The sequence below is a fragment of the Tachyglossus aculeatus genome, chromosome 2, assembly GCF_015852505.1.
Source record: "Tachyglossus aculeatus isolate mTacAcu1 chromosome 2, mTacAcu1.pri, whole genome shotgun sequence".
Taxonomy (NCBI): domain Eukaryota; kingdom Metazoa; phylum Chordata; class Mammalia; order Monotremata; family Tachyglossidae; genus Tachyglossus; species Tachyglossus aculeatus.
In genome coordinates, this window is record NC_052067.1 from 137,429,299 (window position 1) to 137,443,634 (window position 14,336).

General features: G+C 48.0%; 1 protein-coding gene across 1 annotated transcript; it reads left to right on the forward strand.

Annotated features, from left to right (window-relative positions):
* Positions 1-8,291: 8,291 nt before the first annotated feature.
* Positions 8,292-9,233, forward strand: LOC119943632 (olfactory receptor 52K2-like). Its single transcript, XM_038764741.1, has one exon. The coding sequence runs from the start codon at positions 8,292-8,294 to the stop codon at positions 9,231-9,233; it is 942 nt and encodes a 313-aa protein (XP_038620669.1).
* The last annotated feature ends 5,103 nt before the right edge of the window (positions 9,234-14,336 follow it).

The following is a 14,336-nucleotide window of genomic DNA, read 5'->3' on the forward strand; positions in this document are numbered from 1 at the left end:
ATGAGTTCTAATCCCGGCTCTGCCACTTGTCTGCCCTGTGACCTTGGGCAAGTCACTTCACTTCTCTGTGCCTCAGTTCCCTCATCTGTAAAATGGGGATTAAGACTGTGAGCCCCACGTGGGACAACCTGATTACCTTGTATCTACCCCAGCACTTAGAACAGTGCTTGGCACATAGTAGGGGCTTAACAAATACCACCATTTTTAGAACAAAGAACACAGGGATTTTTCTGGGTCAGCCCCACAGACCAGCCCACCCAGAACTCTTGGTACAGTAGCAACAGCAGCAGCAGTAGGTAAGGGGCTGCTGTTGGCTGCGAGTAGAATGAGGAGCTCCTGGAAGGTGTCAGGATGTCTCTTTTATGCCTGACAAACTTCCTGTTTACTCTTTCAGCCAGGACTTTCAGGGTCCCATGAAAACAGCAAGACCACTAGGCCTCCCCAGGTTTGAACCTCACAGCCAGTCATTCAGTCAGTTAGCCAATCATATTTAATGAGCACTTACTGTGTGCAGAGCACTGTACTAAGTGCTTGGGATAGTACAATACAACAATATAATAGACACATTCCCTGCCCACAGTGAGCTCACAGTCTAGAGCGGGAGACAAACATTAATATAAATAAATAAAATTACAGATATGAACAAAAGTGCTGTGAAAAAGGGAGGGGGAATGAAGAAAGGGAGAAAGTCAAGGGGACGAAGAAGGGAGTGGTAGAAGGGGAAAGGAGGGCTTAGTCAGGGAAGGCCTCTTGGAGAAGATTTGCCTTCAGTAAGGCTTTGAAAGAGGGGAGAGTAATTGTATAACAGGCAGAGATAAAAAATAATTGTGGTATTTGTTTAGCCCTTACTATGTGCCAAGCATTGTACTAAGTGCTGGGGTAGATACAAGCAAATCAGGTTGGACACAGTTCCTGTCCCACATGGGCCTCATAGTCTCAATCGCTATTTTACAGATGAGGGAACTAAGGCACAGAGAAGTGAAGGGACTTGCCCAAGCTCACACAATAGACAAGTGGCAGAGCTGGAATTAGAATCCATGATCTTCTGACTCCCAGGAACATACTGTATCCACTACACCATGCTGATGGCACAACTCTGCTCACTATTTGAGACAGCCCATTCACACCCTCCAGTCTGCACTGGTCACTCCCATTTTCCCTGAAAGGGCTGGGCACATCCTCTTCTGAGCACCTTCACAGGAAACCAGTATTCAACTTCATCTTTCTGAAGGCCCAAAAAGAGCTGCCTTATGCCCTGTCAGACTTGGGAGTGGCTCACCCGAGGGACCCACCCTCTTCTCTCCCCTGGCCAAACCCCAAAAAGTCCCACTGATGGGGACACTGTTCCCCAGTTGCCCATGGAAGATGACTGTAAACCAAGAGTCTCAGCCCCTAGCCCTGCCCCCCCCTCCTCTCTGTGTACATACAACTCTTGCTGCTGATCAACTGAACAGAGCTTGACCAGCTGACCAGCTGGCTGACCGACTGAATGACTGACTATTTGACTGACAGAATGAAGGACTGACTGACTAAATGATAATAGTAATAACAATAATGTTTGTTAAGTACTTTCTATGTCCCAAGCAAGCCTGTCAGGGCCACATCTGGAGAGTTTCCACTACTTTACCGGTCTCAACTCTGGGAGGGAGAGCAAAGCAGAGGCATACCCATTCCATTCCTAGCTTGGCCAGTGGCTACTGGGTAGAAGGCAATCTGCTGCAAGTCAAGACTTCCATGTGCTGAGCAGCAGTGGCATGGAAGAGAATCGAGGGTGAAGACTTGAGTTTACTGCGTGAACGGAGGCAGTGATAAACCACTTCCATATTTTTACCAAGAAAACTCTATGAATATACCACCAGAACAATTGCAGATGGAGAGGGGTCATTCTGGGATAATTATAATTATGAAAGTGTACTTATATACACAAGTGATATGGGGTGGGGAGGGGGGTATAGAGCAAAGCGAGCAAGTAATTGACTGACTGGCTAGCTTGCTGACTGGCTGGCTGACTGACGGATAGGCTAACAGGCTAGCTGACTAGTTGGGATACTGACTGACTGAGCTATTGAATGACTAGCTAGCCAACTAAATGACTGGGTTACTGACTGACTGACTGATTGGTTGACAGAGTGGCTGACTAGTTGGGTTACTGATTGATTGATTGATTGACCAACTGACTGGTTGGCTGATAGGCTGGCTGACTGGGTTACTGACTGACTGACTGGGTTACTGACTGACTGACTGACTGGCTAGTTTTCTGACTGACTGACTGACTGACTAGTTATCTTGCTGACTGGCTGACCTGCTGGCTGTCTGGCTGATTGGCTGGAATGAGGCAGGAGAATTAAGATGAAAAAGGCATGAAGGGAGAATTGAGGGAGACAGGGGAAAAGGTCATTTCTGCATTGGAAAGCCTGGCAACTTTCAGCCATGAAAAATAATAGTCCTGTTGGCTGTGAATTCAGATAGTAGATGCTTGTCTGGTCCAGCTAGAACTTTGGGCTGAAATTGTGCAGACTCCTCTACTCTACAACACACAGAGTACTACACAGTATTCTACGCCTCCAGCATGCTTGAGGAAATATAATGAGGATTATAGTGATAATGATAAGAATAATAATAATAGTGATAATGATTTTTAAGCATTTACTATGTGCAAAGCACTGAAGTAGATAAAACAATAATCAGATTAGACGCAGTCTCTGTTCCACCAGGGCTCCCAGGCTAAGGGTTAAGGGATATTGATTGACAAGCACTAGAATAGATATCAGATCAGCAGATGAGACACAGTCCCTGTCCTATAAGTTGCTCACAGTCTAATGGGGTGGGAGAACAGATATTTAATCCCCATTAGACAAATGAGGAAAGTCAGGCAGAGAGAAGTTAAGTGACTTGGCAAAGGTCACACAGCAGACAAATGGCAGAGCCAGCTTAGAACCCACGTTTCCTGGTTTCCAGGCCCATCCAGATATTTAATCCCCATTAGACAAATGAGGAAAGTCAGGCAGAGAGAAGTTAAGTGACTTGGCAAAGGTCACACAGCAGACAAATGGCAGAGCCAGCTTAGAACCCACGTTTCCTGGTTTCCAGGCCCAGGCCCCCGCCAACTCATCCCAATCCAAACCCTCCCCACCCCTCGCACCCTTCCCCCTCCCTCCCCACCCTCGACAGCTGATGCCAAGTGTGGCCTCTGGAACCCCCGCTCCGTTTTAAGTAAGATTCCTTTCATCCTGGACCTTTTCCTTTCCAGTTCTCTACTCCTCCTCGCCCTAACTGAAACATGGCTGTCGTCGGACGACACGGTCTCTTCTGCTGCTCTCTGCAGTGCAGGCCTCTTCTTCTCCCACTCCCCCAGACTCACTGGAAAAGGAGGAGGTGTCGGTTTCCTTCTCGCCCCCCAATGTCGCTTTCGCACTATCCCTCCTCCCCCTTCCCTTTCCCTCCCCTCCTTTGAAGCCCACATTATTCGCCTCTACCACCCCCTCCAGATTCTTGTAGCCGTCATCTACCGCCCTCCGGGCCCCACTTCCAACTTCTTTAACGACTTTGACCCCTTCCTCACATTCCTTCTCTCCTTCTCCATGCCCACTCTGATCCTTGGAGACTTCAATATCCACATGGATATCCCTAACGACTCCTCTGCCGCCCGCCTTCTATCTCTCCTTGACGCTGCCAACCTCTTCCTCCACCCCACCTCACCCACTCACCAACTTGGTCATACCCTCGACCTCATCATCTCCTACCGCTGCACTGTGTCCACCCTCACCAACTCTGTGATCCCTCTCTCTGATCATAATCTTCTCACCTGCCTCCTCACTCACACTCCTTTCCCCTGTAAATCCGTATTACTCCCTCACAGAGATCTCCGCTCTCTGGACCCCACCCATCTTTCGGAACGCCTCACACCCCACCTCGCCGCCCTCTCCTCTCTACCCAGTCTTGATGATCAGATTACTGCTCTCAACTCTACCCTTTCTACTCAGCTAGACTCGCTCGCTCCCCTTTCCCTTCGCCGCTCTCGCACCACTAACCCACAGCCCTGGATCACTGCCACTGTCCGCCTCCTTCGCTCTTATGCTCGAGCTGCCGAACGCTGCTGGCGAAAGTCTAAACACCATGCCAACCTCGTTCACTTCAAGTTTATCCTTTCCTGCCTTAACTCAGCCCTCTCTTCTGCCAGACAAAACTATTTCTCCTCCCTTATTGACACCCATGCCCATCACCCCCCGCCAGCTCTTCCGTACATTCAACTCCCTTCTCAGGCCCCCGGTTCCTCCCCCTCCTCCTTCCCTCACCCCCAACGATCTGGCCTCCTACTTCATTAACAAAATTAAATCCATCAGGTCCGACCTCCCCAAAGTCTCTTCCCCCCTTTCTCCAACCCCCCGGCTCTCAACATTCTCTGCTACTCTCCCATCCTTCCCAGTGGTATCCTCAGAGGAACTCTCCTCCCTCCTCTCAAGTGCTACTCCGGCCACCTGTGCTTCTGACCCCATTCCCTCTCATCTTATGAAATCTCTCGCTCCATCCCTTCTCCCCTCCTTAACTTCCATCTTCAACCGCTCACTCTCCACTGGTTCCTTCCCCTCTGCCTTCAAACATGCCCATGTCTCTCCCATCCTAAAAAAACCCTCTCTTGACCCCACCTCACCTTCTAGTTATCGTCCCATATCCCTCCTACCATTCCTTTCCAAACTCCTTGAACGAGTTGTCTACATGCGCTGCCTAGAATTCCTCAACAACAACTCTCTCCTCGACCCCCTCCAGTCTGGCTTCCGTCCCCTTCATTCCACGGAAACTGCGCTCTCAAAGGTCACCAATGACCTCCTGCTTGCCAAATCCAACGGCTCATACTCTGTCCTAATCCTCCTCGACCTCTCAGCTGCCTTTGACACTGTGGACCACCCCCTTCTCCTCAACACGTTATCTGACCTTGGCTTCACAGACTCCGTCCTCTCCTGGTTCTCCTCTTATCTCTCCGGTCGTTCTTTCTCAGTCTCTTTTGCAGGCTCCTCCTCCCCCTCCCATCCTCTTACTGTGGGAGTTCCCCAAGGTTCAGTGCTTGGTCCCCTTCTGTTCTCTATCTACACTCACTCCCTTGGTGACCTCATTCGCTCCCACGGCTTCAACTATCACCTCTACGCTGATGACACCCAGATCTACATCTCTGCCCCTGCTCTCTCCCCCTCCCTCCAGGCTCGCATCTCCTCCTGCCTTCAGGACATCTCCATCTGGATGTCCGCCCGCCACCTAAAGCTCAACATGTCGAAGACTGAGCTCCTTGTCTTCCCTCCCAAACCTTGTCCTCTCCCTGACTTTCCCATCTCTGTTGACGGCACTACCATCCTTCCCGTCTCACAAGCCCGCAACCTTGGTGTCATCCTCGACTCCGCTCTCTCATTCACCCCTCACATCCAAGCCGTCACCAAAACCTGCCGGTCTCAGCTCCGCAACATTGCCAAGATCCGCCCTTTCCTCTCCATCCAAACCGCTACCCTGCTAATTCAAGCTCTCATCCTAACCCGTCTGGACTACTGCACTAGCCTTCTCTCTGATCTCCCATCCTCGTGTCTCTCTCCACTTCAATCCATACTTCATGCTGCTGCCCGGATTATCTTTGTCCAGAAACGCTCTGGACATATCACTCCCCTCCTCAAAAACCTCCAATGGCTACCGATCAATCTGCGCATCAGGCAGAAACTCCTCACCCTGGGCTTCAAGGCTCTCCATCACCTCGCCCCCTCCTACCTCACCTCCCGTCTCTCCTTCTACTGCCCAGCCCGCACCCTCCGCTCCTCCACCACTAATCTCCTCACTGTACCTCGCTCTCGCCTGTCCCGCCATCGACCCCCGGCCCACGTCATCCCCCGGGCCTGGAATGCCCTCCCTCTGCCCATCCGCCAAGCTAGCTCTCTTCCTCCCTTCAAGGCCCTCCTGAGAGCTCACCTCCTCCAGGAGGCCTTCCCAGATTGAGCCCCTTCTTTCCTCTCCCCCTCGTCCCCCTCTCCATCCCCCCGCCTTACCGCCTTCCCCTCCCCACAGCACCTGTATATATGTATATATGGTTGTACATATTTATTACTCTGTTTATTTATTTATTTATTTATTTTACTTGTACATTTCTATCCTACTTATTTTATTTTGTTGGTATGTTTGGTTCTGTTCTCTGTCTCCCCCTTTTAGACTGTGAGCCCACTATCGGGTAGGGACTGTCTCTATGTGATGCCAATTTGTACTTCCCAAGCGCTTAGTACAGTGCTCTGCACATAGTAAGCGCTCAATAAATACGATTGATTGATTGATTGATTGATTGATCCTCCTCTAGCACATAAATCTGTGCCCTTTGGGCAGTTGGTATTCACCCCACCCCTCATCTCCACAGCATTTATGTACATATCCATAATTTATGTATTTATATTAATGTCTCTCTCCCCCTCTAGACTGTTCGCCTGTTGTGGCAGGGATCATGTCTACCAACTCTCTTGTAATGTACTCTCCCAAATGTTTAGCACAGTGCTCTGCATACATTAAGGGTTCAGTGACTATCATTGATTGATTGATTGATCCATAACTACCATTATTCTCTAATTTGCTTACTTACCTGCCAGCCTTCCTTGGATTTTAGGGGACATTAGAAGGCTCAGCTCTTCTCCCATCAGTCAGTCAGTCATATTTATTGAGCACTTACTGTGTGCAGAGCACTATAATAAGTGCCTGTCCTAATCCTCCTCGACCTCTCAGCTGCCTTTGACACTGTGGACCACCCCCTTCTCCTCAACATGCTATCTGACCTTGGCTTCACAGACTCCGTCCTCTCCTGGTTCTCCTCTTATCTCTCCGGTCGTTCTTTCTCAGTCTCTTTTGCAGGCTCCTCCTCCCCCTCCCATCCTCTTACTGTGGGGGTTCCCCAAGGTTCAGTGCTTGGTCCCCTTCTGTTCTCAATCTACACTCACTCCCTTGGTGACCTCATTCGCTCCCACGGCTTCAACTATCATCTCTACGCTGATGACACCCAGATGTACATCTCTACCCCTGCTCTCTCCCCCTCTCTCCAGGCTCGCATCTCCTCCTGCCTTCAGGACATCTCCATTTGGATGTCTGCCCGCCACCTAAAGCTCAACATGTCGAAGACTGAGCTCCTTGTCTTCCCTCCCAAACCTTGTCCTCTCCCTGACTTTCCCATCTCTGTTGACGGCACTGCCATCCTTCCCATCTCACAAGCCCGCAACCTTGGTGTCATCCTCGACTCCGCTCTCTCATTCACCCCTCACATCCAAGCCATCACCAAAACCTGCCGGTCTCAGCTCCGCAACATTGCCAAGATCCGCCCTTTCCTCTCCATCCAAACTGCTACCCTGCTCATTCAAGCTCTCATCCTATCCCGTCTGGACTACTGCACCAGCCTTCTCTCTGATCTCCCATCCTCGTGTCTCTCTCCACTTCAATCCATACTTCATGCTGCTGCCCGGATTATCTTTGTCCAGAAACGCTCTGGGCATATTACTCCCCTCCTCAAAACTCTCCAGTGGCTACCAATCAATCTGCACATCAGGCAGAAACTCCTCACCCTGGGATTCAAGGCTCTCCATCACCTCGCCCCCTCCTATCTCACCTCCCTTCTCTCCTTCTACTGCCCAGCCCACACCCTCCGCTCCTCCACCGCTAATCTCCTCACTGTACCTCATTCTCGCCTGTCCCGCTGTCGACCCCCGGCCCACGTCATCCCCCGGGCCTGGAATGCCCTCCCTCTGCCCCTCCGCCAAGCTAGCTCTCTTCCTCCCTTCAAGGCCCTGCTGAGAGCTCACCTCCTCCAGGAGGCCTTCCCAGACTGAGCCCCTTCCTTCCTCTCCCCCTCGTCCCCCTCTCCATCCCCCCATCTTACCTCCTTCCCTTCCCCACAGCACCTGTATATATGTATATATGGTTGTACATATTTATTACTCTATTTATTTATTTATTTATTTATTTTACTTGTACATTTCTATCCTATTTATTTTATTTTGTTGGTATGTTTGGTTCTGTTCTCTGTCTCCCCCTTTTAGACTGTGAGCCCACTGTTGGGTAGGGACTGTCTCTATGTGTTGCCAATTTGTACTTCCCAAGTGCTTAGTACAGTGCTCTGCACATAGTAAGCGCTCAATAAATACGATTGATTGATTGATTGATATAATACAACACTAAACAGGCACATTTCCTGCACACAACCAGCTTCGAGTATAGGAGAGACAGACATTAATGTAAATAAATGTTACATTGCTCTGTCCCAGGATCCTCTAGGGGAGCAGAGCAGCATGTCTTGCAATGGCTCAAGTTCCCAGCCCTCGGCCTTCACCCTGGCTGGAATCCCAGGGCTGGAGTCAGCTCACACCTGGTTTGCCATCCCCTTCCTCATGGTCTACATCTTCACAGTACTGGGGAACTGCACTGTTCTCTTCCTCATCTGGGCAGACCAAAGCCTTCATGAGCCCATGTTCCTCCTCCTGGCCCTACTGGCAGCCATCGATCTCTCACTGGTCACCTCTGTCGTGCCTCGAATGCTGGCCATCTTCTGGGCTGGGGCCAAGGAGGTCAGCGTCCATGCTTGTCTGGCCCAGATGTTCTTCATCCCCTCCTTCTACGTCATGGAGTCTGGAGTCTTGTTGGCCATGGCCTTCGACCGCTTTGTGGCCATTCTCCAGCCACTGCGCTACACCACCATCATGGCTCGCCACACCCTAGTCAAGATGGGGTTGGTAATAGTGGTCCGGACAGTGGTCGTGCTGGCCCCTGCCCCAGTGATGGCTAATAAACTGGTTGGCTTCCGCACACACATCATCGCCTACTCCTACTGTGCATACATGGCCATGGTTCAGATAGCCTGCGGGGACACCTCCAACCATGTGGCCTACGGCCTCATGGTGATCGTGGCTTCCGTGGGTGTTGACCTGCTCTTCATCGGTCTGTCTTATGGGTTCATCCTCCAGGCCGTCTTCCACATCCCATCCAAGGAGGCCAAGATCAAAGCTCTCAGCACCTGTGGCTCCCACCTCTGCCTCATCCTCACCTTCTATTCCCCTGTGGTCTTCTCTGTTCTGGCTCAGACCCTCGGCTACAGCATGGCGCCCCACATCCGGGTTATTGTGGACAACCTCTACTTCCTGGTGCCACCCATGGTCAACCCCCTGATCTATGGAGTGCGGACTAAGCAGATGCGGGAGCGGGTGCTGTGGTTCCTCCGCTGCCCGGGGACCTGACGTAGGCATTGAGGGATGAGTGGAATGGGTGGAATTGAGAGAGCTTTCAATACGAGCAATTAGACACGTTGCCCCTTCTTTCTGACCTACTTCATCCACCCAGGTAAGAACTTGATCTGTCAAAGTGACCCCTAGCTGCTTGGAAGTAACGTGAGATGGTTTGCTGTCTGAATGGATAGAGCTGGACCATCCAACACCCCTAACATTCAATCAATCAATCAACTGTATTTATTGAGTGTTTACTGTGTGCAGAGCAATGTACTAAGTACTTGGGAGAGTACAATATAACTGATTTGGAAGACATATTCCCTGCCCATAATGAGCTTACAGTCTAGAGACTGTAAGCTTTCCCTTTCCCTCCAGTAACTTTCCCTCTGATAACTAATAATAGTAATAATGATGATGATGGTATTTGTTAAGTGCTTACTATGTGCCAAGCACTGTTGTAAGTGCTGGGGGTGATACAAGGTGATCAGATTGTCCCACATGGGGCTCATAGTTTCAATCCCCATTTTACAGACGAGGTAACCGAAGCACAGAGAAGTTAAGTGACTTGTCCAAAGTCACACAGCTGACAAGTGGCGGAGCCGGGATTAGAACCCAAGACCTCTGACTCCCAAACCCATGATCTTTCCACTAAACCGTGCAGCTTCTCATTCTGGACCTCTCATAAGCGGAATTTCTTCAAACCCCTCAAACTTAGCAATGTTTTTGACCTGTGCAAATTTCCATGAGAACAGATTTCATATGCTTACCATCCAATATCTTGTAAGCTCCTTGGCAGGGAGCATGTCTACCAACTGCATTGTACTCACCCAAATGCTTCATACAGTGTTCAGCATACAGTAAACTCCCAATAAGTACCACTGATTAACTGATGGATTGACTGATCCTCCCCTTAGACTGTGAGCCCTATCAATCAATCAATCAATCAATCAATTGTATTTATTGAGCACTTGTGGGACAGAGATTGTGTGTTATCTGATTATACTGTGTCCTGGCACAGCACTTGATACATAGTAAGCGCTTAGCAAATACCACAGTTATCATTACTAATACCCACCTTCTGGCCTTCTCAGGCAAAGAAACGTTTACTTTTGTTTGTTTTCAAGCCAAGCTTCAATGTCCCCCCATCCTGGTAGTGTAGGAAATGGACAACAATAATTCCGTGTTGGTCTCATCCACCTCCTTCATAATTTGGTCACCTTCAAACCTATCCCTTCCTAGCCTTTGTCAGTCCTGATCTTTTGAGTCTGTGCACTGCAAGCTCCTTTTTTTTAAAAAAAAAAAAATGGCATTTCTTTAGCACTTACTGTATGCCAGGCACTATACTAAGCAGTCTAAGTCCCTTCTAGACTGTGAGCCCACTGTTGGGTAGGGACTGTCTCTATGTGTTGCCAACCTGTACTTCCTAAGCACTTAGTACAGTGCTCTGCACACAGTAAGTGGTCAATAAATACGATTGAATGAATGAATGAATGAACAAAGCACTGGGGCAGATACAAGCTAATCAGGTTGAACACAGTCTGTGTCCCATGTGGGGCTCACAGCATCAATCCCCATTTTACAGTTGAGGGAACTGAGGCACATAGAAGTTAAGAAACTTGCCCAAGGTCACATAGCAGACAGAACCCAGATAATTGTGACTCCCAGACTGGTACTCTATCCACTGGGCCAATGCTAGTTGGCCATCTACTAACTCTATTATACTGTACATTTCCAAGCACCTAGTTTGGTGCTCAGCACACAATAAGCACTCAATAAATACCATTGATTGATTGATTGATTGTTAGCCTCTCCTCCTATGGCACCTTCCCCATCCCTTCATCTTGTTTGTCTTTTGCTATCTCTTTTCCAGTGTGATCATGTCCTTCCTTACATTAACCTAAATCCATCCTGCTGCAACTTCAGTCCATATCCTCTGGTTCTTCCCTTCTGGGGGTTGGAGGACAGCTAATTTTAGTCCATGAAACTTCAATGGACTTGATGACATTGTGAAAAAGCTCCTCTGTACCTCTCTTCTCCAAGACCAGCAACCCGGGTACTTTGGGTTTTCCATAGAGCCCTGTTTCCCAGCTCTGGTCCCTTAAAGTCCTGATCCATTAAGACTTCCCCAAGTTTTCCATGTTCTCCTGAAGTGATAGGGCCCAGAACTGAACCCAGTATCCCAACGGGAAGTGCATATCTTTGAGTGCCCACTTTGGGTCCAGGATGCAGAACAGACCACCCAATTGGGAGAGAGGTAGCACAGGAATAAGGCATGGTCATATATCCATGTAGATTCCGTAAGACCATTTTGAGTTGAAGGAGTGAAGCATGTTTTGGGTTTTTTTTTATGGTATTTGTTAAGGGCTTACTATGTGCCAGACACTGTACTAAGCATTCGGGTAGATACAAGTTAATCAGGTTGGATATAGTCCCTGCTTGACATGGGACTCACAGTCTTAATCCCCATTTTACAGATGAAGAAACAGGCACAGAGAAGTAAAGTGACTTGCCCAAGGTCACACAACAGACAAATGGCAGAGCCAGGATTAGAACACAGTTCCTTCTGATTCCCAGACCAGTGCTCTATCCCCTAGGCCACACTGATTCTCATAATAATAATAATAATAGTAATGGCATTATTATTAATAATAATGGCATTGTTAAGCACTTACTATGTGCAAAGCACTGTTCTAAGCACTGGGGAAGTTACAAGGTGATCAGATTGTCCCGCAGGAGGCTCACAGTTTTAATCCCCATTTTACAGATGAGGTGACTGAGGCACAAAGAAGTAAAGTGACTTGCCCAAAGTCTCATAAGTTTCGATCAATCAATCAATCAATCAATCAATCGTATTTATTGAGCGCTTACTGTGTGCAGAGCACTGTACTAACCATTTGGGATGTACAAGCTGGCAACATATAGAGACAGTCCCTACCCAACAGTGAGCTCACAGTCTAGAAGGGGGAGACAGAGAACAAAATCAAACATACTAACAAAATAAAATAAATAGAATAGATAGGTACAAGTAAAATAAATAAATAAATAGAGTAATAAATATGTACAAACATATATACATATATACAGATGCTGTGGGTAAGGGAAGGAGGTAAGAGGTGGGGGATGGAGAGGGGGTCGAGGGGGAGAGGAAGGAAGGGGCTCAGTCTGGGAAGGCCTCCTGGAGGAGGTGAGCTTTCAGTAGGGCCTTGAAGGGAGGAAGAGAGCTAGCTTGGTGGATGGGCAGAGGGAGGGCATTTCAGGCCCGGTGGAGGACGTGGGCTGGGGGTCGATGGCGGGACAGGAGGGCTGAGTAGGTGCGAATGAGGTTGTCGTTAATGTAACTTGGTGATAACAAGGGCCTTTTTCCCGCGTTGCGGGGCGGGGAGGGGGAGAGTTTCAAGTGGTTAATGCTGGAAATTTGAAAAGTCACAAAGATAAATCAAGGCAAGATTCCAGGAAGGGTCCTCCTCCAGGAAGCCTTCCCTTGCTAAGCTTTCATTCTCCCACCCTATTTTCTCTATGCACTTGAGTGTGTGCCCCTTAAGAATTTAGGTACTCACCTAAGAGAAGAAACATGGCTTAGTGGAAAGAGCACGGGCTTGGGAGTAAGGCGTCATGGGTTCTAATCCTACCTCCACCACTTCTCAGCTGTGTGACTTTGGGTAAGCCACTTAACTTCTCTGTGCTTCAGTTACCTCATCTGTAAAATGGGGATTAAGACTGAGTCCCACGTGGGACGATCTGATGACTTTGTATCTCCCCCAGCGCTCAGAACAGTGCTTGGCACACAGTAAGCTCTTAACAAATACCATCATTATTGTTATTATTATCTCACTCCTACCCCTTATGTACATAGTTTAATACTCCATTACCTCGTCCTATCTGTAATTTGTATATATTTGTAATTTGTGTATATTTGTCCATATTTATTACTCGATTTTATTAATGATGTATATATATATCTATAATTCTATTTATTTTGATGGTTTTGACACCTGTCTGCTTGTTCTGCTTTGCTGTCTGTCTCCTCCTTCTAGACTGTGAGATCGTTGTTGGGTAGGGACTGTCTTTATTTTTTGCCAAATTGTACTTTCAAAGTGCTTAGTACTGTACTGTGCACACAATCAGCGCTCAATAAATACGATTGAATGAATGAATAATTTATTTTAATGTCTCTCTCTCCAAGATGGACTGTAAAAAGCCTTGAGGTCCTGGACTGTGTCCTCTTTCTCTATTATCATCTCCCAAGCACTTAGGTCAGTGCTGTGAAGAAGACTAAACACTCAGTAAATTCAGAACTCCCCTGTGCTGGGCAGCAACGGCATGGGAGACAGTCAAGGACAGATACTCAAGTTTACTTCGCAGAAGGAGGCAATGGTAAACCACTTCCATATTTTTACCCAGAAAACTCTATGGATACATGACCAGAACAATTGCAGATGGAGGAGGGGCATTCTGGGAGAGATGTGTCCATGGTGTTGCTATGGGTCAGGGATGACTCGACGGCATAAGACAAGACAAATGTCATTTATCAACAGATGGATCAATTTAGCTCCTTCTAAAAACAAGAGAGCTGGGGACGGAGCTCCACCTCACCTGGCTATGTCATTATTATTATTATTATGTTATTATGTTATTATTGTTATGTTGCCAACTTGTACTTCCCAAGCGCTTAGTACAGTGCTCTGCACATAGTAAGTGCTCAATAAATACGATTGATTGATTGATTATTATACTTTTAAGTGCTTTTTTGTGTCAAGCATTGTCCCAAGCCTTGGGGTAGATTCAAAATTATCAGGTCAGCCACAGTCTCTGTACCACAAGAGGGTTAAAAGACTAAGTAGATTGGAGAACAGGCACTGAATCCTCATTTTACAGATGAGGAAATTGAGACACTGAATAGTAAGTGACTGTACAAGGTCACACAGCAGGCAAGTGCCAGAACCAGGATTAGAATCCAGGTCCTCTGACTCCCAGGCCCATGCTCTTTCCACTAGACCACACTTCTCCTCATTCCATCGCACTCATTCATTCACTTATTCAATCATATTTACTGAGAGTTTAATGTACACAAAGCACTGTACTAAGTGCTTGGGGGAGTAAAATATATTGATTCAT